General features: G+C 43.8%; 1 protein-coding gene and 1 non-coding gene across 2 annotated transcripts in view; one reads left to right on the plus strand and one right to left on the minus strand.

Annotated features, from left to right (window-relative positions):
- Nucleotides 1-17,656: 17,656 nt before the first annotated feature.
- On the plus strand, nt 17,657-17,763 carry LOC116894863. Its single transcript, XR_004387076.1, has one exon. It is a non-coding gene; the product is annotated as a U6 spliceosomal RNA (small nuclear RNA).
- An 8,592-nt stretch (nt 17,764-26,355) lies between these two features.
- Nucleotides 26,356-26,944, minus strand: part of Glis3 (GLIS family zinc finger 3) — a 415,784-nt gene continuing 415,195 nt past the window's right edge. Inside the window, exon 11 of the mRNA XM_032891769.1 lies at nt 26,356-26,746. Coding sequence (XP_032747660.1) covers nt 26,610-26,746 — 137 coding nt within the window. The 3' untranslated portion in view covers nt 26,356-26,609. The remainder of the gene's footprint in view (nt 26,747-26,944) is intronic.

Genomic DNA, 26,944 nt, shown 5'->3' on the forward strand with positions numbered 1-26,944 from the left:
CCACCACCACCACCAACAACAACAAAACACCTGATGAAAACATGTTGACACGAATAGGGGAGGATCTTGCAATGTGCAAGTTTGCTAATAAGCCATCGACGGTTTCAGGGAAGGAATGTAGCAGACAGGAAGCAGAAGCAAAGGCTGACGTGTAGAGTGTGCTGCTCTACAGAGGTCTTGCAGTAGAAAAGGAGAAGGCAGAGGAAACGATGATCCGGCTGTGGACGTTGAGCATAGCCAGGGGTAAGAGGCTTCTCAGAAAGCAGAAGTAACCACACTCAGACCACCCAGGGTGTGCTACATGGGGAGAACTGAGATGGGGGGGCCACCATGGGCAACACAACCCTACTGCATGCAGAGAGCGAGGACATCTGCTAGACAGTTGCGCCCCACTCCACTTAGTTTGGGATGACCAGGCACTTGGCAGTATAGCGGAGACTGCACAAGTGAGAATTTAAACTGCAAAAGGCCCAGGCAAAGCTGAGAAACTGTCCCAAACAGCACTGTCTCTACTAGGAAATATTAACAGTATACTCCAGCAAAGATATTTCTCCATGGTGCCATACTGAAAATACTCTCTCTCTCTTTTTTAACTGAATGTAAACCTTTTAAAGTATACGTATTAAGTACATATACTGACACTACCACTAATCCTCTTCTCTATCATTTGACTCACAGAGATAAAACATTCCCAGTATTTTCTTTTGTAGTATCTTAGATTCCCGGTATTCTTTTTCATCTTTAACATGTAAATTACTTAGATTTTTTCCACACCACTCTCCTTGAGTGGGATTATTATGAGAATTGTCTTTGACTTGCTTTTTAAAAAGTCAGTACATCCCTGAGAATTATTTCTGTTGCATTTGGCCATAGCTCACACCCTACTATTTCGTAGGGTTCCTCTGCGTGAATAGTTCACACGTGCTATAATCCATGACTTGTTTCTCATGCTTTCAGTCCTGGTGATGTTGCCCTGAATCCACTGACTTTTGGTCACATGTGAGAATTGCTCCAGAGTACAAAGTGAGGGGAGTCACTGAGTGGCTGAGTGTATGTACGTTAACTTTGTAGGTAATTTGTACCTATCTACATTCCTGCTAACAAAGTAGAATTGTTCTGGTTGGCCTGTCTCCCACCAGCTTGATAGTAGTAATCTTTGAAGTGCTTTGTCTACGGGCTGTAGTTGAAATCCTCTCAGGATGATGTATTTTTGCAATTGTTTGATTCATAATTACCCCAAAGAGCTTTCTAGAAGGCCACTGTCCATTTGAGTTTCTTCTAGGTGTCAATGAAAAATTTTGCTGGACCCTAACGTGTAATTGTTTGCTTTCTTAGGTTTTATTCATTCTAAATACTATCATTTTTGTGAGCCTCAAATTCTGTGAATAATTTCTTCATATTTATAGTTTCTCTCTGTATTTTCTTCAGGAATCTGAAATATGAATATTATTAAATTGAATGAACATCTCTCTTCTATGGTTTGCAGTATCTGGTTTTGTTTCCATATAGTTCCGTGTTACAAGGTTATTCCTATAATAAAGTTTCTTCTTTCATACACAACTCCTGCTGAGATTTATAGTTTTGTTTTGTGGTATAAGAACAATTGGCTTTTTATATTACTGATAAAGAGGTCATAAAGTCCTTCCCAACCACAATAACCTCATTTGTACGCATAACCTAACCAAGGCAGTGCAAGGCCTTGTAAAAGAACTTTAAATCTCTAGGGAAAGAGAATGAAGAAGAAGGCACTCAAACATGGAACCTCCCATGTTCATGGGTTGGTAGAATTAACATTGTGAAAATGACCATACTATCAATATCAATTTACAGATGCTATGAAATCCCAATTTTTTAAAAAAAATCCCATTTCATTCTTCATAGAAATAGAAAAAAGTCCTAAAAGTCATATTGAAGCACAAAGGTTCCCAGATAACCAAAGGTATCCTTAGCTAAAAGAACAATGCTGGCAGAGGGATACATCCAGATTTCAAGCTATACTGTAGAGCTCTAATAATAAAAACAGAATAGTACTGCCACAAAAAAAAACAGTCAAAGAAGAGATGTGTAGGTTGGGGGAATAAAATAGAAGACCCAACATGACCTCCTCTTCCTCCTGCTCCTCCTGCCCCTCCTCCTCCTCCTGCTCCGTCCCACTTCTCCTTTCCCTTTTCTCCTTCTTTCAAGACTATATTTGCATTGTGAGAGTCAATGCAGCAATTTCCCCTCTTATATCCATCCACCTAGAAGACTTGTGGAGATTTTTAAAAGACAGATTGTATTAAAGATAGAGATCAAGGTTGTGATAACAGATGACTGATTTCCAAGTCTTCTAACCCATGAGATGTGGCATTTATTTTCATTTATTTAACTTTTTAGTCACTTGGAAGAAAATTATAACATTTCTCCATTCGAATCTTTCCACACTGAGTCAAATGGATTCCTGGGACCCTCATGGTGCTTAAAAATATCAATAATCCTTTCTGAAATGTTTTCGCCTGTGTGCTGGCTAGTAAAATGTAACAGAGCTATTTACAGAGATTGTTATTGGGGAACTATGAAACACTTACTCATTCTAATAATTTCTAATAATTTAAATTCTAATCATTTTTGTCTCTGAAGTCAGTAATATCATTTCAAAATAACAAAACTCATTCTATTCTAAGCTAAGTTCTATACCTTAAAACAACTACCTCCATCCACTGTCAGAGAGCAGAGTAAACTAGGTTCTCTCACTTTTAGCACACTTTATTATTGACCTTCTGGTCTTTCCTTAATTGATTTATGCATTCTTGTCTACATACTCTAATTCTATTTTCCTTTCTCTTACAAACACCCATCCTAATGTGTCTGACATGTACATGCATTTCCTAGGTGTATATTTTTTATATTAATATAAATAGCTTACATTTACTTGTCTTCTTTATTCAGAATTTTTTAGCAGAGATTCTATTTTGCTATGTGAATGTTTTGACCTACTTCATTGAATTGTCACTGGTAGAAACTGCTGCTGTCACTGGTATCAGGCTTTTCAGTAAATTCAATTATCCTGCTGTCCCAGCTGCTTTTCCCACCACTCTGGTCAAATGCCTGATAGATACTGATTAAGGAAGGAAAGGTTTATTTTGGCTTATGGTTTCAGATGATGTCAGTCCTTGTGGTGGGGAGGGGGTGACAATGCCAGCAGATCAGTTCACATCGTGGTATCCAAAAAGTAGAAAAAAGACATGGGAGGGCCAAGGCAAAACAGATCTCCAAGGTTACCTCTTCTGTGACTCACTTCCTCCATCTGTGCCCTATCTTCTCCCTCTCACCACCTCCCATTAGAGTGATCATCTATGACTCCATGAAGAAATTAATCTATCTGTAAGGTCATAGCTCTCCTAATCTAACCATTAGCACAGACAAACCCACAGCTATTCATTACTAACCTGGGAATATCTTAATCTAACCCATCATATACCCACCTCTTAAGTTACACTGCTGTTAACTCTTTAGGCAATAGTATGGTATTATGAGACTGTCACTTCCGGATGAAACTGTGGAGAAGTACAAGCGCTATACTTTCTTCAGTGATGACCATTGTAAAAGAATTTGTGATAGGTTTCCATTGATTTAAGGCATCCTGAATACACCAAGCCAATTGGCTACCATCAGGGCTCACATTTATAGATCTCCTCTGTATGATGCTAGACAAAGAATGCGTTCTATTTTTGTATGCCACATCATCTTGGGTGTGCCAGCACAAGTTCACCTATTATAATGCAACTTTGATCAATATTTCATGTTTTCTGCTCCATCTACAATTTTGGTTTCTGAAAGTGGATTTCTTTATTTTTTTAACAGATATTTTATTTATTTACATTTCAAACCGTTTCCCAGTTTCCCCTCCACAAAACCCCTATCCCATTCTCCCTCCCCCTCCTGCTTTTATGAGGGTACACCCCCACTCACCCATTCACTCCTGCCTCCCCGCTCTGGTGTTCCCCTACACTGGGGCATTGAGCCTTCATAGGACCAAAGGCCTCTCCTCCCATTGATGCCAGACAAAGCCATCCTCTGCTACATAAGCAGCTGGAGCTATAGGTCCCCAATGTATACTCTTTGTTTGGTGGTTTAGTCCCTGGGAGCTTTGGTGGAGTTTGGTTTGTTGAATTGTTGTTCTTCCTATGTGGTTGCAAACCCCTTTGACTCCTTCAGTCTTCTCTCTACTTCCTCCATTGTGGTCCCCATGCTCAGGCCAATGATTGACTATGAGAATCCACATCTGTATTTGTCAAGCTCTGGCAGAGCCTCTCCAGAGACAGCTTTATCAGACTCCTGTCAGCAAGCACTTCTTGGCATCCACAGTAGTGTCTGGGTTTGGTGTCTGTATATGGGATGGTTCCCCAGGCAGAGCAGTCTCTGGATGGCCTTTCCTTCAGTCTCTGCTCCACACTTTGTCTCTGTATTTCCTTTAGAGAGGAGCAATTCTAGATTAAAAATTTGGAGATGAGTGTGTGGACCCATCCCCCAACTGGGGCCTTATCTAACATCTGGATATGGTCTCTCCAGGTTCTCCCTCCCCTTTGTTGGGCATTTCAGCTAATCTCATCCTCATTGGGTCTTGGGAGACTCTTACTTTCCTGGCATTTGGGACTTCCTGGTGGCTACCTTCAGTTCCCCATACTCCATTGCTACACACCTCTGTTTAAAGTCCTGACTCTCTGTATATCATCTCAGTTTCTTCCCATACCTGATCCTGCCCCCTCTTTTAGCCCCTTTTCCTCCTCTCTTCCGCCATCTTGCTGAAAGCAATCTACATCAAAATTCCAAATCAATTCTTCATAGAGTTAGAAAGAGCAATTTGCAAATTCACTTGGAATAACAAAAAACCCAAAATAGCAAAAACTATTCTCAACAATAAAATAACTTCTGGAGGAATCACCATCCTCAAGCAGTATTACAGAGCAATAGTGATAAAAACTGCATGGTATTGGTACAGAGACAGGAAGGTAGATCAATGAAATAGAACTGAATACCCAGAAAAGAACTCACACCCATGGTCACTTGAGCTTTGACAAAGGATCTAAAATCATCCAGTGGGGGAAAACAGCATTTTCAACAAATGGTATTGGTTCAACTGGAGGTCAGCATGTAGAAGAATGCCAATCGGTCCATTTTTATCACCTTGTACGCAGCTCAAGTCCAAGTGGATCAAGGACCTTCACATAAAACCAGATACACTGAAACTAACTGAAGAGAAAGTGGGGAAGAACCTCGAATACAAGGGCACAGGGGAAAATTTCCTGAAGAGTACACCAATGGCTTATACTCTAAGATCAAGAATCGACAAGTGAGACCTCATAAAATTGCAAAGCTTCTGTAAAGCAAAAGACACTGTCAATAGGACAAAACAACGACCAACAGATTGGGAAAAGATCTTTACCAATCCTACATCTAATAGAGGACTAATATCCAATATATACAAAGAACTCAAGAAGTTAGACTCTGGAGAATCAAATAACCCTATTTAAAATGGGGTACAGAGCTAAACAAAGAATTGTCAACCGAGGAATATATTTTTATGTTCAGTGATTTCATTGAGTTGCATACAGTAGAGACATCTTTTATTTAATCCTTTCTGAGAGAGTCTCTGCCTTTGAAGTGGTGGATTTAACACATTTATACCTATTGTAATAATTGTTACTTAAGAACACATTTCTGTCAGTTTTCTTAATATTTTCCAGTTATTATAACTTCCTCCATGCCTTTTTGTTCCTCTTTCTTCTTTCCCAATCTCCTTCACTGTGTGAGGCCTCTGTGTTGGTCCTCTCACCTTTAGGCTTGTGTCCAGAAGGCTGAGATCATTTTGATGTTCATCTGTGACTAAGATTTTTTTTTAATAAATGTACTTTTATTATTTTTAGTTGTATGTATGTGTGCATGTCTGTTCGTTGTTACATGAACATAAGTGCACGTGTCCATGGAGCTAGATTGGAGGTGTTAGATTCTTAGAAGCTGGAATTAAAGGTGTTTATGAGCCACTTAACATGGGTGCTGGGAACTCCCATAAGAGCAGTACATTCCCCTAACAGCTGAACCATTTCTCCAGCCCTGAGCTGGCCTTTCTGTCTAGAAACTTGGGGGTGGGGGGGTGTTGGTTGCTTTAAATCTCACCATATTAACGTATTTTCTTCATTACCTATTTTGACAGAATATACATTTTTAATATTTAAAGTCTTCTCATTTTACTCAATCCTGAGAAAACCATCTCCATTATTTCCTTCAGGTGTTTGTCTTAATGTTCTTTTCATCTCCTTCCTAATGCTGTAACCCTTTATATGGTTCTCCGTGTTCTGGTAATCCAAGTCCCCAACCGTAAAATTATTTTCATTGCTACTCATAACTGTAATTTAGCTAGTTATGATTTTATAATGTAAATATCTATGTTTTCCAATGATCTTAGGTGACCTCTGCAAAAAAGGTTGTTTGATGCCGCCCCCCAAGGGGATCATAACCCACAATTTGAGAACCATTGTTTTAGATTATCTAGATTGTGCATATTGGTGTTTTTATTGTTAGAACCCAGTTATTTCATATATTTTTATATTTTGAGTTCTCAATGTAATCTTCAATGTTTTAAATTTATTTATTTTATACATGAGTGCATGAGTAACTGTCTTCAGATACAGCAGAGGAGGGCATCAGATCCCATTATTGATGGCTGTGAGCCACCATGTGGTTACTGGGAATTGAACCCAGGACCTTTGGAAGAGCATCCAGTGTTCTGACTGAGTCATCTCTCCAGCCCATAATCTTCAATTTTATTAACTAATTTTTCTGACTCCGTGCATCTTTCTGTCTTTTGTCAAGTATGACATTTTCCGTAGCTACTGTGTTTACTTCATTAATTTCATTACTTCTGGGTTACTGTTCCACGGGGCAAATTCTTTCCTCATTTCCTTATATATCTTACCAGTTTTGTGTAAAAATTTGTTTTCCATGTTCTACTATTCACTTCAAATGATGTATGTTAGCTTGTGGTATATATAGGGGTCTGGTTCTTTTTCTCACAAGACAGTTCCTGCCTCTATATAGGGGCCATTGACTACTCAGCAATGACCATCTGGGTCTACATCAGAAGAGAAAAAGAACAAGGGGGATTGAGTTTGCAAACAAAACCATAGCTCTTCTATTGACTTACGGTTCTTTTCCATTTCACCAAACAATCTTCTCAAGAGTTTTAACTTTAAATCTTTAGGCCAAAACAGTACCAAAAGAGGTAACATCCATGACCTGTGTTTAGCCTACCTGGGCTGCCCTGAGGATGTTTAGGTAGAAGTAGGGTATAGATATGAAGAACTCAGGTCATCCAATGGTTCCCCTGAGTAGTCTGCACCAACTGTCATCCTAACAGGACTGCTCTATCCTGTATCTGTGAGCTAGCCATGGAGAACTACAATTAGCAGCTGGTTTCTGAATGACAAGATAGGCAAGCTTGACCCTAGAGCAATGCAAAGTGACAAGCAACAGCCACCCTCATCATACGTAGGGATCCTTCTTCGGGGCCTTGGTAACCTTCCTCCCACAGAGCTCACATTCCATATGCTGCTGGTTTGACACCAACTACAAAACCCTCCGGAGTTCCTTGGGGTCTCAGATGGTGTTGCTATTTCTATAATCCACATTTATAAAATCCTTTGATTTTAATTTTCTATCGATTTGCTTTTGATTTGACGACCCAGCATAGTTGCCTATGCAGGGAGCTTTTGCTTCCTTTGCTGTGACCCCAGCCTGCCGTCTAGTATTGCCAGCACTGCATCAAATAGAAGCATTGGTACTTTTCTTGTCACTGCGTTAAGGTAGAGCAGTCATTCTCAACCTTCCTGGCATCGCAACCCTTTAATACAGTTCCTCATGTTGTGGTGACCACCACGCATAAAATTATTTTTGTTGCCATTTCATAACTGTAATTTTGCTACTGTTACAAATTGTAATGTAAATGTCTGATATGTAGGATATCTAACATGTGACCCCCAAAGCATTACAGGTTAAGAACTATTGACTAGATAAGAATTTGTTCTGGCTCATTCTATTATGGGAATATTTTATAATGTGATTTTTGACTCCCCCGAAAAGCTAATAAAGATTAAGGAGACAATGTGTCTCCGAACAGACCTAAGAACTTGTGGGAATCATCTGAGTAAAATTTTAGAATGACACCATATATTCTCAGAAATAAAGATCAGCCTAATGGAATGCCGTTGGATGCAATGAATTTGATGGATGGGAATTTAAGTGCCCATTGGAAGGGCCATGTAGAATTCCTGAGATGTTAATAAGTGGGAAAAGCAGTGGGGGCATGGATAGTTATCTAGTCGGAAATATTTATAACAAATTATAGGTAATAGAAATGGGAAAATGCAAATAATGCCCTATGTGCTGCTCTCGCCCTGGATACTCGGAGCAGTATCAGCTCTGTCCTGATGCGCCCCAGTGCGACAGTCCTCTGAAAATAATGCGCTGGCATCGAAGCCATGCCAAACGTGAGCTGCTGCACTGTGCAGGCGGCCTTTGGGGAAATCTCACAGATAGTGACTCAGGTCTGAGTTGGCGCCTCTCCTGACAGCATAAAGTCTGCAAAATAAGGATGAGGACTCAGGAGCAAGTTTTCAACCATGGCTCAGGCAAATCGGGTTTTGATGAGTCTTACTGGCTAGGTCATTTTCCCTCTATCACATGTGGTATATGGCCATCTTAGATCCATAGGGAATCATGATTCTGACTCTCTGAGTGTCCCCATTCACAAGGCCACCGTAGATACCCTTAGGATACATTCCAGGCTTATAGACCCCCTGAATTGTTCTTTCTTACTCACTGTGGGAAACCCTGTTACTAAGTTCTGGGGGGTGGTTAGACTCTGGCTGACGACCTGGGCCAAGTCAGGTGCCTCAGAACCCTCTGTGGTTTTGAAGTCCAGATGAATGTGATGCCTACTTAAATACGTGTCTTTGTCTGCATCTCCATGTATGCATCTATTTCTACAGATGTGTATCCACATATACAGGGAACAGCTGACTGGCTGTCTCTTCTTTTATATTAGTTAAGCCTGGGGGCATAGGATGGTCACTGTTTGCAGGTTACATAGATCAGAGAAAAGGTGAGGTAAGTCTGTGAGGAGACAAGACTAGAAGCAGGCCAATGAACGAAGAGATGGCGGCAAACACCAGTTGGTTTTTGTGTCTTAGGATCCAGAGCTGCTTTTAATTTGATGTGCTGAATTTCTCCCTCATATTCTGACAGCTTTGGCTCTTCCCCTAAAACTCCACTTTCTATACTGCCCAGAGGTCATGTGACTGGGAAGGTATGCCTGGCCACTGTCCCAGGAGGCTGTAGGCTCTCTTGCTTGAAGGACTGTCGTGGCTCTTATGCTTAGGAGTAGCATGTCTTCTGACCTCACAGTTCTCCAGCTGCCTGAGAGAGCAATACAAAGGGCAAGCTGTTCAGTCGCAGGCTGCTTATGTCAATTTGGTGCGTCAGAGGACTGACTGCTGGGTTAACTGACACCGGCAACAAAGTTGCTTATAGCTAGGAAAGGTGAGTACATTTCCTACAAGCCCTTCAGTGGAAACAACTGGACTGAAGAGGAAAAAGGTTCAGTGGGGAAATAAATCATGGATCCTAGAGAAAATGGTACCACAGATACTTGTCTGGACAGCGCGAAACTTCTACCTCGACTCCTTGCATTTTTCAATTGTGGAGGGAGAGTCCATATTAACTAAGAAGCAACCATGAGGAAAGTATAGAGCTCCCTAAGAATGTCTGTAAGAATGTTTCACTGAGTAGAGTGCCTGGGTTGCTGGACGGATACATACTTTGCTTATGTGGAAAAGGATAAATTCTGAGACCATCTCACTCTGGAGCTGGAGCTTCTGTCACAAATGGCCAGGTGACAATCACCTAACTAAAGGCCCATCTCTGGCGTCCCAGACCAGTGCTCTCCACATCATACAATACTGCCCTATCCCGGTGCAGTTTCTGTGCTGTAATGGCAGTGATCTTAGACCAGTGGGTCAGGGCCCAGCCAGGTCACCTAAGCTCTGCCTTTAGCAGAAGCTGTGAGCAAGTGTTTGCAATGATAACTCACTGGGGCCACATTTTAATAAAGGCTAAGTTCCCAGAAGGAACAGGTCCAAAGACAATGACCCACAAATGTGTCACATAGCCATCCCTATGAATAAGCCACTATCATTTTAGTCACACTGTGATATTCAAGGTGGTACCCAGATTGTACACTGAACAGCAACTGAGCTCTAAATTTCTCAGAAAGTCACAGGGCCTCAGAGCACAAATGCTTCTCATACACCATGGATCCTTGGTCTCACATATAAACTGTCCGGGGATGAGAATCTGGCCCTTTGAAAATGCCCATAGAAGATGCCATAAGAATTGCAAAAGAGAGATGATTTGAAGTTGATGACTGAAGGCCCAGCTGTGTGGCTGAGTCACACAAATGTGTCCCACAGAATCCCAGAGAGACAGCTAGCTTACTGTGTCATGCCATGCCCATTTGCAATAGGGGAAGGGACATTCTAGAAAGAACTCTTCGGTTTCATGGTTGTGCTAGATACACAGATAACAAAAAGTCTGAGCTGTGCACAAGTGGTGGTGCTCTGTACAAGAATGTGGTCTGCAGATGTTCACTGCTGACGGTAGACGACCACTAAACCAGGAAGCCCTTGAACTACAAATAACAATCCATGTTTTATCTGAAGAACTATTAGACTACTGCAAATGTTCACGGTGCACCAATGGCTGTCTGGCTACTGTCAAGGCATTTGAGCTCTGTGACAATTTTTTATTGAAGTTTAGTGGACTTTAGCATCTGTACCAAATGTCTTTTCTCCTACTATTGGTAGTAATTGACTCTAAGTCCCCAAGGCTCTATCCCAAGCTTGCTAGTATTTAGAAAACTTGGGGTAAGTTTGCAGATTAAAAAAAAATAAACCAAGCTATACAAACTTATTAAGTAAAATTACATTTAATATTAATAAATATATTTTACAAACACCCTGTAAAGTTAGCTTTCCATCTCTGTGAGAAACACCTGACAGAATCATGTTAAAAAGAAAATCTTGACCTATATCTTGACCTATAATTTCCATGGTTTCAGGGTCCACTGTTTAGGGGCCTGTGGTGAAGCAGAACACTGTGTGTGTGTGTGTGTGTGTGTGTGTGTGTGTGTGTGTGTGTGTGTGTGTGTGTGTGTGTAACAAAGCTGATCACCTTAAAGTGGCAGGGAGCAAAGAGAAAGGAGCTAGAACTTTGGTTTCTACTGCTGCGATTACATACCATGGCCAAAGTAACTTGGGGGTGGGGGAAGGGCTTATGTAGCTTATACATCTACACTGTGGTCGATCACTGAAGGAAATCAGGAGAGAAACTCAAACATCTCACTTTCTTATAGAGCCCAGGACAACCAGCTCATGGGAGGCTCCATCCATCTCCACCCTCCTCTCATCAATCACTAATTAAGAAAATGCCTTACCAATTCCAAGAAAGTCTCTAAATAATGAGGAAGTTTCCACTACTGGCACTGGGTTACAACCATTTCAGTTATTGGCAAAAGGGGTCTCATGGAAAGACAGAAACAACTCAGGCATTGAAAATGGGCTGCTGTCCACAACTGACAGCAAGGCCACAATGCTTAAGACAGCACCCACACAACTCATTAATAGGGAGAGGTAGAGTTGGTGCGTACAGAGAACCTTCACCACCATGTTCTTTGTACTCTGTGGGCTACCAAAAGAGAAACATGAACAATCACCCAGACACAAAACCTTTGACCTAAATTTTGCCCTAGCTGCAAAATAAGCTAAGACAATAATGGTATGAAGGGTTGTTCATCCCTGACACTGCTTGGGTGAACAAAAACCAGAGACTAGACTAGATAGCCCAGAGACCTAGAATAAAACCAAACACTAGATATAAAATAAAATAACAATAAAATGACCCCTAATGATATGCTGCTATACTCATAGATTGGTGTCTGACTCAGCCAACATTAGAGAGATTTCCTCCTTCAGCAGATGGGAAACAAATACAGAGACCCATAGTCAAACATTATGCTGAGACAGAGAGAGAGAGAGAGAGAGAGAGAGAGAGAGAGAGAGAGAGATTAGAATACACAGTTTTAAATGATATGTCTCCATCAAAGCCCTTCCCTCAGAGCTCATGGGGACCCTGTGGAGCAGGAGGCAGAAGGAATGTGGGAGACAGAGGGGAGAGAGGCCATCAGGAGAATAAAGTCCTCTGAATCAACTGAACAAGGCTATTGTGAACTCACGGAGACTGAAGCAGCAAGCTTAAGGTCAACATGGGCCTGTACCAGATCGAGAGGGCCCTCTGGTTTATTACTCTGACCCAAAATAACCATCTACAAAGATCTGTAGAGAAGAACCAATCATTGGGCTTACTTGGACACTTGAAGAAAATGTTTTACTTTAATGATCATCTGAAGACGATAAAAAGCCTTACAGACTTGCCTACAGCCTGATCTTCTGAGGACATTTTCTCAACAGAGGTTCCCTTCTCTCCAGTGACTCTAGCCCATATCAAATCAACACACAACTACCCAGCACAATGGGCCCCTTGTCACCTTGACACACAAACACATCATAACCTTTCTTTTCTTGTTTATCCCCAAGATCACACAATTATAGGAGATCACAATATAAAATACTTTATCAAGTGAAAAAGTCACACAGCCTTTAAGAGTTCAGCCTGTTCAAAACATCAAGGTTTGTTTAAAACCCAAAGACTTAAAATCTAATGTATCTCAACTGCAGGCTCATATAACACAAAATAACAAGTTAAATAGTTTCTTGTTTCATGAAGGAAGAAAGGACAGTCACAATCAAATTAAAGCAAAATCACTCCAACTGTGTAAATACCTCAATGCCCAGTGTCTGGGATCTACTCACCGTCTGTAGACTCCCCCAAAGCTCCTGGGTCAAGTCTCTCTCTGTTAGACCCTCTATAACAGACGTAGCTTGTCTTTTAAGCTCAGTATGGCCCCCTCAATGACTGCTGTGATTCCTGGTGGTGCTCCCATGGTACTGGCACTTGCAAGATGCTGGGGTCTTCTGCTGCAACGGGGCTGCACTTTCACTGACAGCCTCTCCTGTCCTCCCGTCTGGACTTCAGCTTTCTCCATGACCCCATCAATCTTGGGCCATCAACTGCTACTGAGGATTCATCTTCACCAATGGCCTTTCCTGATCTCTCACAGTGCCCAGTCCCAGCCGCTCTTCATGACCTTCAGGCTTTCAGAACCTGTCCCACCTGGGTGACTCTCACATTATCAATTTCCACTGCCAAAGTGAGGTAGAGCCTTACCCACCACAGCTTCTGTTATTTCACCTCAGTGTCTATGAGGTTAGTCTGTTTTTAATCTCCACTAATTTCTCAGTTCCCACCGACCAGCATCTCTTATCTCGGCAAAGCAAGTTTCACTTTAGTTCCTCTTGTCTCTTATTAACTACGAGCAATTCATCAGCTGCAGCTGACCAGACACCTGAGATTCTTCACAGAGATGCTCATATCGAGTCTCTGCTTTCCTCTGAAACTTGATAAGCCAGGCCTCCATAATCCATAATGCTGCCCTCAACATTCTTCTCTTCCACATTCCATGGAACAACTCACGAAGCGTCAAACACTCAATGGCTTTTCTGGCCCAAAATTCCAAGGCATTTCCACAATGCTCCCACAGACAATGTGATGTGATGAGGTCTGTCATAACAGTACCCCACCATCCTGGTGACAATTTCTGTCCCAGTTAGGGTTTCTATTACTATGATGAAATAGCATGACCAAAGTACTTGGGAAAGAAAGGGCTTATTTGTCTTATATATCTACAGCATCAAGGAGGGAAGTCAGAACAGGAACTCAAACAGGGCAGGAACCTGGAGGCAAGAGAGGATGCAGTGATGTGTGTGTGTGTGTGTGTGTGTGTGTGTGTGTGTGTGTGCTACTACTTGCTGGCTTGCTCAACCCTCTTTCTTATAAAACCCAGGACCACCCCAAGGGTGGCCCCACGTACAATGGGCTTAGTCCTCCCACATCAATCACTAATTAAGACAATGCCTTTAAGGTTGCCTACAGCCTGATCTTATGGGGAAATTTTTATCAACTGAGGATCCCTCCTCTCATAACATATATCATACAATTAGCCAGCCTAGGTCCCTCCTTTTTGAGGGCACCCAACCCATGACTTAACTTCCATCTAACAGGCCCTACCTACTAAGGTTCCATTGTTTTCTAGTAGTGCCACAATCTGGGGAGCAAGCCTTCAAGAACAGGCTCCCAACATGGAGTAGCAAGTTTTCTTTTACACAATGATGATGGCCTCTTTAAAACTCAATACTAGAACATAAAGGCATCATTGAGAACCAGAACCAGGCCTCTTGCATGTACCCATCATCCTTGTCTTCAAACAATGGGCCATGTGCAACCATGAAGACATATGGCACACCTATGGCATCCATCCTTGATATCAGACATAACCACTTCCTGGCAGGTCCATGGGCCCCAGGATGTGTATGCTCAGTACATTCACTCCGGAGAGGAAGGATTTGAGAATGAAGCCAGCTCTGGCCTGGGAAGTAGCATAGGACCGTTTGGACAGGGATTTCTCAGGACCCAGAGTGATTCCAGAAGGGAAAGGAAAATAGGTTTTCTATCCTTTTGACCATGTGAAGTCCCCCTGTAGAGGGTGAAGTGGAAGATGGCCCTAGTGGAGCCCAGTGACACTCAGAAGGGACCGTTTTGCTATTCCTAAAGGTGCTGCCACAATGGAGCTGAAGATTCACTCGTGAGCCACAAGGTGAGGGGAGCCTTTGTGAGCTTTATAGGCATCAGCCTTGCAGGACTGTGTGTCAGAGCACTCAGTCAGATCATTTCCCAAATACTTCTGAGCCTGAACATCAGAAGGACGTTCCTTATCAGCGTCTCCTCATAAGGGATCATTCCACTTAGGTTGTAGGATCTGTGACTTTAAGAGTTCAGCGACCCTTTAGAGAGCGTTTGATGAACTTACCTCATAGCTGGTGATGAGCTAAGCCATCTGAAGAAGAAATGGGTTCAGATCAGTGTAGTATAAGAGCTACATGGGGCTGCAAAGATATAGAGGCAGCAGCCTGGCATCCAAGCAGGTACCCTTTCTAGATGCCTCCCAGGAAGAAATAAAAAGAGAGCCTCCTCATCCTCAGTAAACAATCTCACCATTATTCCGTTGGAGGAATCAACCACAGGAGAAACCGCCCAGATCCTGAAATCCCACAGATGGTGAGTGTGCCCACACAGCCAGACAATGGAGAGAGGACAGGAGAGGCTGAGGTGGGAATAACCTCCAATGTGTGCTCAGGGCTGGGGATGAGGCTCAGTGGCAAGAGCACCGTCTACCTTTGGTTACACAGAGATCAGTTGAGTCTACGTGATGCTGCTTGAACTGTGCCTAGTTTTCCAGCTGCTCCTCAGCTCCTGCAGTACCCAGTTCTCTCCTTGCTGCCCTCCATCCTCTCAGTACCTAAAGATCCAGCACAAGCACAACGCTCCATTGTGTGGTCAGCCAGAACCATTCTTCCTATTGCTTCTTCAGTTTTGTGTCCTACTCTTCGGAAAGCCACGGGCCACTTAGAGCAAACACTGTCCCCTATCAGGAGCGGCTACTGTTCTACCCTGGACTCAAACCTGCCCACTCCCTGAGTGGGAGATTTTCCGAAGAGCATCCCAAGAACACTGGCCAAACAAAGCGCTTTTACAATCTTATGGTCTGCTGGCATCCTCAGAAGTGGTCTGCCTATGCGATCATTGTATTCGAGTGACAAGATGCACATAACATCAATTTAGCACGTTCAGTACACAGTTCAGTAGGTACACATTCGTAACACTGTGCACCGTACATTATCCACCCACAGAACAGCTTTATCTTCTGAAATACAAATTCTGCACATATTGAGTTGTAGCTCTCCATTGCCCTCCCACCCTCATGCCTAGGAAGATCGTGCCAGGTGCCTCTCCTAACACATCTCCGCTGTGTCTGAATTCTTTCACTTAGTATAGCATCTCTGAGGCGAGATCATGGTTTAATGTGTATCCTAATATCCTTCCATTTGAAGGCTGCACGGTCTTCCATTGTGTGTATATAACACGCTTCATTTATCCGTCTGTTGTTAGGTGTCTTAACTGATTTTACCTTTTGTTTCTTTTGAATAAAGCTACAACGAACATTAGTACAAATACAGTCAAGCACCACTAATGACAACGATAGGCTCTGGGAACTGCAGTTGGGGAATTCGTCCTTGTGCCAGCGTTTAACAGAGTGCACTTGCACAGACCTAGATGGTTAAGGTCAGTCACTCCACTGCCAGAGCAACAACAGATGTATTGTCAAATTAAAATAAGTACACAGCATCCGCTCTCCAATAATAGGAATATAGCAAATACATAAATAAACAAATCAGTCATTCATTATCAAGTATAATTCACATTAGCATAATATGTGCTTTGCTTTTATTTGGTGGGTTTACTTACATTAGCATCACCACAAACATTTGGGTTATTCTTGCCCCAGTGGTCTCAGCTGGCCCCAGCACACCAGGCAATAGGAGGCTGGGAGTGTCATTTGAACCTCCTGGGATGTCCTTTGGGCACGAGGCCCACCGTTGATCAGACAGACCATCCTATGTTGTGCATGACTGCATCGGAGTCTCTGATTTCAATCTTTTTGAATGACAAGTTGGACTCTTCAAAGGAAGCACTAGACTGTTTCCATAGTATTAACAAGCTGCTTTCTGGGTGTGTGGGTGTGTGGGTGTGTGGGTGTGTGGGGAGTTGCTTTCTTGGTTTATAAAATGTACTCTCCCTCGGAGAGTCTCAGTGCACATTTAATGTGGTGAAGGCTTTGAGTGGTCCTGAAGACAGGTCAAGGTGACCTTGACCTATCTTCTCCAAAGTAATTTCATAGTGACCCTGCTGTGTTTAGTGACTGGGAACCTGCCACCTGCTGCTGTTAGGGGGGCAGTGCCCTGAATCCTGCAGGCCTGTGTGGAAAGGGCTGTAGCTCTGGGCCAGCAGTCATGGGAGAATCACCCTGAGCAGAGGGAGCCATCTCCATGCCTTCGGCTAGTATGCTGGGTGACTTCACTTGCCAACTGGAGGGCTATTCACCCTTCAGGATTAGTTCCCACACCCCTACCTCTCAAAGCAATTCTGACTCCACCTCTTCTTTCTCTAGGCAGGAGCTTGGGGCCCCTCTTCTGTGAGCTTTGCACGGTTTCTTAATTACCCAGCATCCACCGAGTCAAAGGCAATCAATGGTCGCCTGCACAACCAGCCACCCGGAGACCTTTAACATCTGGGTGCCCCTTCTTACTGGAATTTCCCCTCAGCTCTGCCCTATGCACTTGGTACTTCTAAATTATGCATTCGACCTATTACTTGAAAGATTGCATTGCTATCTTTTTAGTGAATTTGCTTGTGTGGCAGAGGGCCACACTTTACCTGTGGAGGTCTGGTGGTAACCCTCCTCTTCTTTCTAGCATGTTCATCCAGGGCACTGACTGCAGCCATGAGTCATGCTGGTCCCATAAAAAAAATACATGTTAAAAAAACCCTGGTGCTCGCTTCGGCAGCATGTGTACTAAAATCAGAATGATACAGAGAAGATGAGCATGGCCCCTGTGCAAGGTTGACACACAAATTTGTGAAGTGTTACGTATTTTTTAAAAAATTTTTTATTAGATATATTTCTTTACTTACATTTCAAATGGTATTTTCCCTTCCTGGTTTCCTGTCCATAAGCCCCCATCCCCTCCCCTCTCCCTTCTCCATACAGGTATTGTCCCCATACATCCGCCTACTGCCTCCCTCATATTCCCCTGCACTGGGGGTCCAACCTTGGCAGGACCAAGGGCTTCCCCTTCCACTAATGCCCCAACAAGGCTATTCTCTGCTACCTATGCAGTTGGAGCCCTGGATCAGTCCATGTATAGTCTTTGGGTAGTGGTTTAGTCCCTGGAAGCTCTGGTTGGTTGGCATGTTGTTCAATGTCCTTCAACTCTTTTAATCCTTTCTCTAATTCCCCCCAAGAGGGTCCTGTTCTCAGTTCAGTGGTTTGCTGCTAGCATTGACCTTTGTATTGGACATGCTCTGGATGTGTCTCTCAGGAGAGATCTATATCTGGTCCCTTTCATCATGCATTTTTTAGCTTCATCAATCTTATCTAGTTTTGGTGGCTGTATATATATGGGCCACATGTGGGGCAGGCTCTGAATGGCCACTCCTCTAGTCGCTGCTCTAAACTTTGCTTCCATATCCCTCCTATGGATATTTATCCCCTTTTAAGAAGGAGTGGGATCATCTGCATTTTGGTCATCCTTCTTCTTGAGCTTCCTGTGGTCTGTGGATTGCATCTTGGGTAATTTGAGCTTTTTGGCTAATATCCATTTATCAATGAGTGCATACCAAGTGTGTTTTTCTGTGATTGAGTTACCTCACTCAGGATGATATTTTCCAATTCCCTCCATTTGCCTATGAATTTCATGAAGTCATTGTTTTTAATAACTGAGTAGTATTCCATTGTGTAGATGTACCACATTTTCTGTATCCATTCCTCTGTTGAAGGGCATCTGGGTTCTTTCCAGCTTCTGGCTATTATAAATAAGGCTGCTATGAACATAGTGGAGCATGTGTCTTTGTTATATGTTGGGGCATCTTTTGGGTATATGCCCAGGAGAGGTATAGCTTGGTCCTCAGGTAGTGGAATGTCCAATTTTCTGAGGAACCTCCACACTGATTTCCAGAGTGGTTGTACCAGTTTGCAATCCCACCAACAATGGAGGAGTGTTCCTCTTTCTCCACATCCTCGCCAGCATTTGCTTTCACATGAGTTTTTGATCTTAGCCATTTTGACTGGTGTGAGGTGGAATCTTAGGGTTGTTTTGATTTGCATTTCCCTGATGACTAAGGATGTTGAATATTTCTTTAGGTGCTTTTTGGTCATTCGATAATCCTCAGCTGAGAATGTTTTGTTTAGCTCTGTACCCCATTTTTAATAGGGTTATTTGGCTCTCTGGAGTCTAGCTTTGTTCCATATTTTTAAGGATTGAAGGAGCTGAAGGGGTTTGCAACCCCATAAGAACAACAATACCAACCAACCAGAGAACCCAGGGACAAAACCACCATCCAAAGAGTATGCATGGACAGACCCATGGCTCCAGCTGCATATGTAGCAGAGGATGGCCTTGTTGGGCAACAATAGGAGGAGAAGCCCTTGGTCCTCCCAAGGCTGAACCCCCCCAGCTTAGGGGAATGTCATGGCAGGGAGTCGGGAAAGGGTGGGTGGTTGGGTGGGGGAGCACCCTCATAGAAGCAGGGGGAGGGGAATGGGATGGAGGTTTATGGATGGGAAACTGGGAAAGAAGATAACATTTGAAATGTAAATTTAAAAAATATCCAATAAAGAAAAATAAAAAAAATCCTGGGTGGTACTTTCTATGGCTGAGTCTTATAATCTTTAGTTCTTTGAAGATGAGTCATGTCATTTTATTTTATATACAGTTGATATACAATAAATGTCGCATGTAAAAATGAATGAACACATTAATGACTGAGAGGAAATAACCCGTTTCCTGCATCAAAGGAGCCGACTGGCAGTTCTTTCAGGCTTTCTCTGATCACATTTCTCACTCAACAATAAAAGCTGAGCTATTTTGCCCCAAATACCCCAAATATTTTGCTCTCAACACCATATGATCCACAAACTCAAGCCCACGAAACTATCTGAAGCTAGCAGGAAGACCTGCTAATGAGGACTTAGTATTAACTAAGCAAATGACTCTGGAGTTGAGAAAATCCAGTTTTGTAAAGGACTGATTTTGCCACAGGCTAGAGATACAAGGAGAAATGTCCACATTTGCCTGTGTAAATTTACTGCAAATTGTCAGTATGTTCTGGAATTAGGAAGCTAGGCATTATGGGAAAACAGAGGGCTTTGGGGCCAGAAGTGAGGGATGGGTGGTGGTGGTGGTGAGGAATTCATATGCGAGGTCTGTCTACCTGGAACTCCCCAGTGGTTAGTAATTCTCTGACTTCGCTACCATGGCTTCCTACTGCTGGGAGGGAGGGTCTTGTTCGGAGCATGCGCTCTACCACTGGGCTGCATCGCCCTCCCTCACGGGCACCTATTGCTCTTCCGCCTGCGGGTTTTGAGGCAGTTCCAGTTTCTCATAAGCACTGTGGCCTGAGAAAAATGAAGGAATCCATTACTTACAACCTCCCAGCATCTCAGAGGGGAAAGGACGACTATGGCTGCCAACATCCAGCAAATGTTTGGTTAGCTTGAAAAGAATGGGCACTCATTTCCCAGTTCTCACACAGTTTGTACGCCCAGATTCTTTTATTAAAAATGTTAAATCCAGAGATCAAATCGAAAGGCTCCCTGGCTCTCAGCGTTCATCTGTCTCCCGGGGGAGCAGAACCCGAGATCCAAACAAAGAAAAGCTCAATCAACAGAAGTCCTAGATTCCTTCTAGGAACAGGACCCTAGGTACCAGAGGACTGAGCTGCCGCATTCTTTGGATATTTATGGGACAGGCTGCAGATTCTCTCTCAATTGAGGACACTGTGGCCCACAGGCCAAATCCTGCTACCTGCCTCCCCCCTCTCCTCCTCTCCCTCCCAATCTGTCTCCCACTTTCACTCCCTCCCTCCCTTTTTTTGGTACAACGTGTGAATTATGAGTACTTAAAAAAAAAAAAAACCTTTGAAATGGTTGGACTCTTTTTCTTTAATGATGCCGTCTAAAACTGAGGGGGAAGTTTCAGATTTGCATCCAGCAATAAAGTTTCATGGGAACGCAGCCACGCCTGTGCGCCTGGGCCTCGTCTCCAGCCGCTTTGAACTACGATGGTGGAGTAGGTGAGACAGACCAGGTAGCCCTCCACATATAAAATATACACCAGCCGGCTCTTGGCAGAAGCAGGTTACAGACCCCAGGGGTAGGGGATGAAAGGCTTGGTGTTTGCTGATATCTGAAGTAAAAACTGTAAAATATATATGCACAGTAAAATAATTATAAAGCCAACACCTGGGGACCCTAGCGCTTGGGCAGAGAGATGAAGCACGGTCCCCAAGCAGCTCTGTGTCCCCAAACCCCTTCCCAGAGTCACGTAATGTTTTCCTTGCTGTTCTTTGTAGCAGGCACTGCCACCTAAACTGTGTAATTGAATTAAGTTTTGTTCGCTTTAAAGCAGCTGTTCTGATAAAGTCGTCCTCAGCGGCCATTTTTGCATTTTTTTCTTCATCAAGTTTGGGAGGCTTCTGTGTGTGACTTTGGTCCTGTCCCCACCTTTGTCGAGTGTCATTAAAAACATCATTCAGGCCAGGTTTGTTAGTTCATTTCACTCTTCAGTGGGTAAGTTGGTCATTTCTAGTTTGGGACAATGTGAGTAGTGTACTGTTATAGATATTTTGCATCTGAGACATCCTTGACTTCAGACTCTTGGCAGAGGAAGGGCATCACTGGACACAGGACCTACGTACCCCCAACTCTCCCTCCTACTGCCAAACTGTCCTCTTGGGAATTGGAACAAGTCCCATCCACAGCAGCTGCTGTTTAGGGAAGCTGAGGCAGTCCTTCATCCTGTCACGTGCTTGCTCTCTGACCTCAAGGGACCCAGCAAGGTACTCAGCCATTGTCTAGCTTCCTTAAAATCATCTTAAGTGGCGATCGAGTCAGCTCTGTACAAAGGCTTCTCTCGGAAAGAGCATTTCCTTTTATGACAGCGTCTAACTATGTAGCCCAGGGTGGCCCCAAACTCACAACCCTGACTCTGCCTCCTGAGTGTTTGAACAGCAGGCAGGTGCTAACCCTCTCTGTTGACATGGTGACTCTTTTAAGTTCCTGTGCTTGGCTACTAGGCTACTAGTGGGTGTCAAACCATACTGACCACCATCCCTGATGCAATGGGTATGGATCAGCGGCTCCCAACCTTCCTAAGGCTGCGAGCCTTTAACGCAGTTCCTCATGTTGTGGTGACCCCCAACCATGACAGTACTTCACTGCTACTTCATAATGGCAATTCTGCTACCGTTATGAATCATAAGTGTCTGGGACACAGGATATTGCCCCAGAGGTTGAGGACTATGCTGTGGAGGAGGCACAGTGTAGCAAGGTCCTGGGTAGCCTCCTAAAAGCAGGGCACCAGGGCAGCAATCACTGTTCCCACAGGGCATCAGGGATTCTGCCGTGTCTTTCTCCAAAGGCTTTTATGAAAATGGACCTGAAAACCCGCCGCTCCCACCGCAACCGCGCGGAAAGCCCTGCACCTGGGGTAGCAAGCGCCAGAGGCATTGCTGGCGCGTGATGTGGCGCTGCACTGAGAGCGCACAAATAAGCCCCCAGCCCTCGCACACATTTATCCAGTTTGTGAAGTGGATTAATAGAATAACCAATAAAACATGTATAAAAGCTTTAATTAAATGTGATGAAATAAAACTTCATGTTTTATTTATGGGCACTCCCAACATGTAAAGGATTCGGGGAGACATTCATTTTTACTGCCATTTCGTTCTCATATCTATAATTAAATCCAGGCTTCAGTTCTGGCCCAGAGCGATGCGGCATTTTAAAGCTGGCCTTGGACATCCCCCCCCCCATTTGCTTTTAATTATAATCACCATCCCCAATCCAGAGGAGGCTGGTGACAGAACAGAACAGCAAGACAAACAAACAAACAACGCTGGTTACCATTGTTTTAAACCAGCGCCGAAGGAGCGCTTCAGGCGGGAGGGGCAGACTCTAGTTCCAGTTTTATTCTTTGCCAAGTACACAATCCCTTCATTTTACTTTTGACATTAAAAAAAAAAGGACTTCATGAAACAAGACAAAATAACTTATGATTATATGAAACATAACTGTGACAAATCGTAAAACTATACATATTAATAGAAAAAAGTGTACCTAATTCCTTAAAAGATTTACGACAATAAGCACCACATGTGCCCCTACAGTCAAACCGGCCCCGTATCCAGTATGATCTATGCAGCTCGTTTCTCTACATGAGTGTATATAACAATGTACGAGGGCCTACGTGATTTATAGAAAACAGATTTCCGCTCTCCCCTCCCCCCAAAGTGCTTTATGTCAGCAACATTACAGAGGACGCTCCTCTGTCTGTACAAAATAAATCTCTTCATTTTAACACGCGCCATTTTCTCCAATGAGTTTGGTTTTCTCTGTCTGTTACTCTATCCATGGCAATAACAACATTGATCTAAACAGTCAGATCAAATCAAACACCAAATAATAAAACTGAACATTGTCAATACTTCCAGGCAATAAAGGGGACGGGATGGGGGCATGAGTTCTGGGACAGGGAGCCAGGTTAGCCCTGTTCTAAGCGTGCATGAGTACATTTGGCAGATGGTCACTTGAGGACACTGAATGTGACCAACACTCTTGTCAGGAGACTTTCTGCTATGGTCAACCAAATACCTTGTTTTTCACTTAAGAATCACCTGGGCCATGTGGTGGAGACCCATGTAAGGGACCATATCTCACTTGGCCAGGGAACACTTAAACAGTATTTAAGGGCTGATCATAGGGTAAATTACAAGTGACACTTTGAAGCAATCCCTTTAGGGAGTTATGACAATGGATGAAGTCATACTGACCCTTTTTTATGGAATAAAACAATTGGCTTTGTGTTGTGTGTGTTTTCAGGAGCTCTGGTTCTTACTGTTGTTTGTGTTTTTGTTTTTAAAACAGAATGACAGTTTCCATTTGGATGTTTATGAAGATGGCTACCCATGAGGACTAAAAGGGCGAGGGATGGCAGGGAATAATTATGCTTTCAATGTTTTAAAACACAGATGGAACTTCATGTGAAGGCCAAAGCAAGCGAAGAACGCATTTCAAGCTGAGGGGAAATTCTGGAACCTAAGGACAGCCAGTTTGCACAATCTGAAGGACCCAGTATGTGTCATGACTCTAGCCCCGACCAGTGGCTATTCAGAAATATATAAAGAGTGTCTTTGAGGGGTTGCACAGGGCCTAGCTCCACTCACACTTTCTGATAGCAAGAACATCCCTCTGGGGCTGGATCTGGGGCTGGCCTAGAGATCTGACCTAGTAAGAAGGCCCAATGACATCAGGTTCTCTGTGGATCCCTCCTACCTAGGTGACCCAGGAAAGGCAATGTCACTTGGAAAGCTACCATGAGTCCAGAGCCTGGCTCCCAGGTCTCATGTGTCCACTACAGGGAGAGAAGTCATGCACGGCCTGTGGCTCCACTCCTCGAAATACACATCCATAAACCAGAGTAGAAAGGACTGGCTGCAAGAACCATGGTGCCTCTCCCCTGTTCCTTCCTCATCATCCGTACGGAATGTGGTGGGAGTGCCTTGTAAAAGCTTCAGAGTTTAAGAATGGATAGACTCCTCCCTCGAGAGTGTGGTCTCTTTCCTTTCTAGAGTGTGACAGAGGTCAAATGAGGGTTGCTATCCAATAAGCCAATGTCAGAGTACGTGTGACCGAGTGTGACAACACACAAGCTCTAGAAGGGTGATGGTTTCTAGCAGCCTAAGAGCTCACCTGCAGAGGAAGCTCAATGCAGGGGCTCCTTCCTCAAATCTCAGACTAACAAAGAGAATTTGAAGTCTTCTGACTTAGATGCTTGACTAAGTTTCCTCAAGAACATGGCCTCTTCAGTAACTCCAGGCCAACCAATGTGCTGCAAAAAAACCAAGACAAACCAAAAAACATCAAAAAGGGAAAGAACTCCCCCCTTGAGTTCTTTATCTTCCCCATTCAATGCCACCTTGGAATGAAGCAGGGCATGAGGTGGAGCCCTTCTGATTTGGGGCCAGGCTCACAGGCCTGTCTATGAGGAAACAAGCAGTTGCAGGACCCACGTCTGACACCGAGCTGTTCAACTGTCTCATTGAAAGTGATAATGAGCCCAGTTTCAGGAAGAATTTTGCTTTAGTACTATTTAAAACATTTTTAAAGAGAAAAAAAAATCTAGAATGTGTGTGAACCAGAATGTTGGAACTGACCAGGTCCTCCCACCCCCTGAGTCTGGCCTATTTGCGTATCCTTCTCCTTAGGACACAGGGCCTTTTGAAGTGTTTTTCTAAAAATGTCACTAGAAAATGATGTCTTACTTAGGCTTATCACAGTTTTATGCTCTGTGAAAAAAAATGCCAGGCCTTCGAAGCAGAGTTCCAAAACACTGCCTGCCTTCTTTGAACCTTCCCACGAGTTGGTAGCATTTGGTGGGTCGTCGGCGTGTCTGACCACAGTCAGGAAAAAGGGAGTGAGGTGTATAAATGGAGCAGAGCAGTGTAGAAGACAGGCTGATGACTGGATCACCTTAGGGAAGTGGGCAGAAGCACACGGAATGACCGAACAAAAAGAGGTGCCCTGAGTTTGGCTTTTTGAACAAGCACACATGTGACTCAGTGTGCCCTACTGTTCACAGCCCCTGTTGTCCCAGGCAGAGCAATGGAGCAAAGGCCGTGCATGATCCCTTCAAATGAAAAGGCTTCCAAGGTGGAACCACTGAACAATCATACATGAGAGGGGGTTTTTCTTCAGACAAGGTTTTACTACCTACCCCTGACTGGACTGGAACTCACTGTGTAGGCCAGGCCAGCTTCAAACTCAGAGTACCTTCCACGTGCTGGTATTATAGATGTATGCCCCCATACCCAGCATATGAGGATTCTTGCAATAATCCTGGAGGCAGGCCTGCGCGCGCGCGCGCGTGTGTGTGTGTGTGTGTGTACTATTCTGTTTCCCTCAGATAACCTTTACTGAACCGCAAAACTAGGCCACCAAGAGCTGCATCTGTGGTAAAAATACATGTAGCCGGAGGTGATTAAACTGGTAATAACGTCTATCAAAAGAATAAACCTTTAAATATTTTTCCTTTAAAAGTAGATGTAAATAGCAAGTCTTTAAAGTTCAAAAACAAAGAAGGTTACGGAATATAAAACCTTATTTTGCCATTGGAGAAGCAACTGAGAAGCAACTAGTTAGCATAGGCTACGTAAGACGAATGGTAAAGCCAGAGTTTGATAGAGTCCGAGGCACACCGGGTGTTGGACATGGATTTCCCCCTCCGTGGTTCACGGCTGTGCATCAGTCACAAGAGAAAACACGGGCAAGGCAGCACATTTTGCCTCTGGTACCTAGGCTGTCTTCTCCTCTGAGAGTCTTTAGCAAGGGGCATCCCATTCACACATATCATTGGTGTCTTTTGAGAGCTGGAAGTAACAGGCATAACAGGAAGTAACAGGAAGTAACTTAAAAGTGAGACTCTAGATTCCCTTTGAAAAGAAATTCCTGCTGGTCACCTGGCCCTGCAAACTGAGGGAAGTTGGAAGAGATGCGAGCTTTTCTGAAAAGCCAGGTCTGACCGTCCAGTCCTGCCTTCCAGAGTCCTAGTGACCCTACTGGCTCCATGGATTTGGTTGACGTTCTTCACACGGCTTGCGAGAGTATGAAGATAAGAGGTGACAAGTCACTCAAAGGTCCCAAATGTGCAGGAGAAGCCTGGGAGCTTTCAGCCTTCGGTATACACAGAGGAGAGCTGGCTAGGACAGCGGTCCACAGCGCTGAGCTGCAAGAACGTGGGATCTTCGGGGCCACTGCGAAGAGATTCACCGAAGAGGCTGGAGGAAGCGGAAGGCAGATCGTACACTGGAGGAGAAAGAACACAGGCAGTGAGTTCCGCACTCTGCATCCTCCGCGGCTAGCCGGCAAGGTGCTGGTACATGCAGTGAGTTCCGGCATCCTCCGCGGCTAGCCGGCAAGGTGCTGGCAGGAGCTAGGGAGGAACTGTGGCTCGGTTCTTCTAGGTGTGTCCTTAGGGAACAGAACGGGGGAAGAGGCTAGCTT

This window comes from Rattus rattus, chromosome 2 (assembly GCF_011064425.1).
Source record: "Rattus rattus isolate New Zealand chromosome 2, Rrattus_CSIRO_v1, whole genome shotgun sequence".
In the NCBI taxonomy this organism is placed as follows: Eukaryota; Metazoa; Chordata; class Mammalia; order Rodentia; family Muridae; genus Rattus; species Rattus rattus.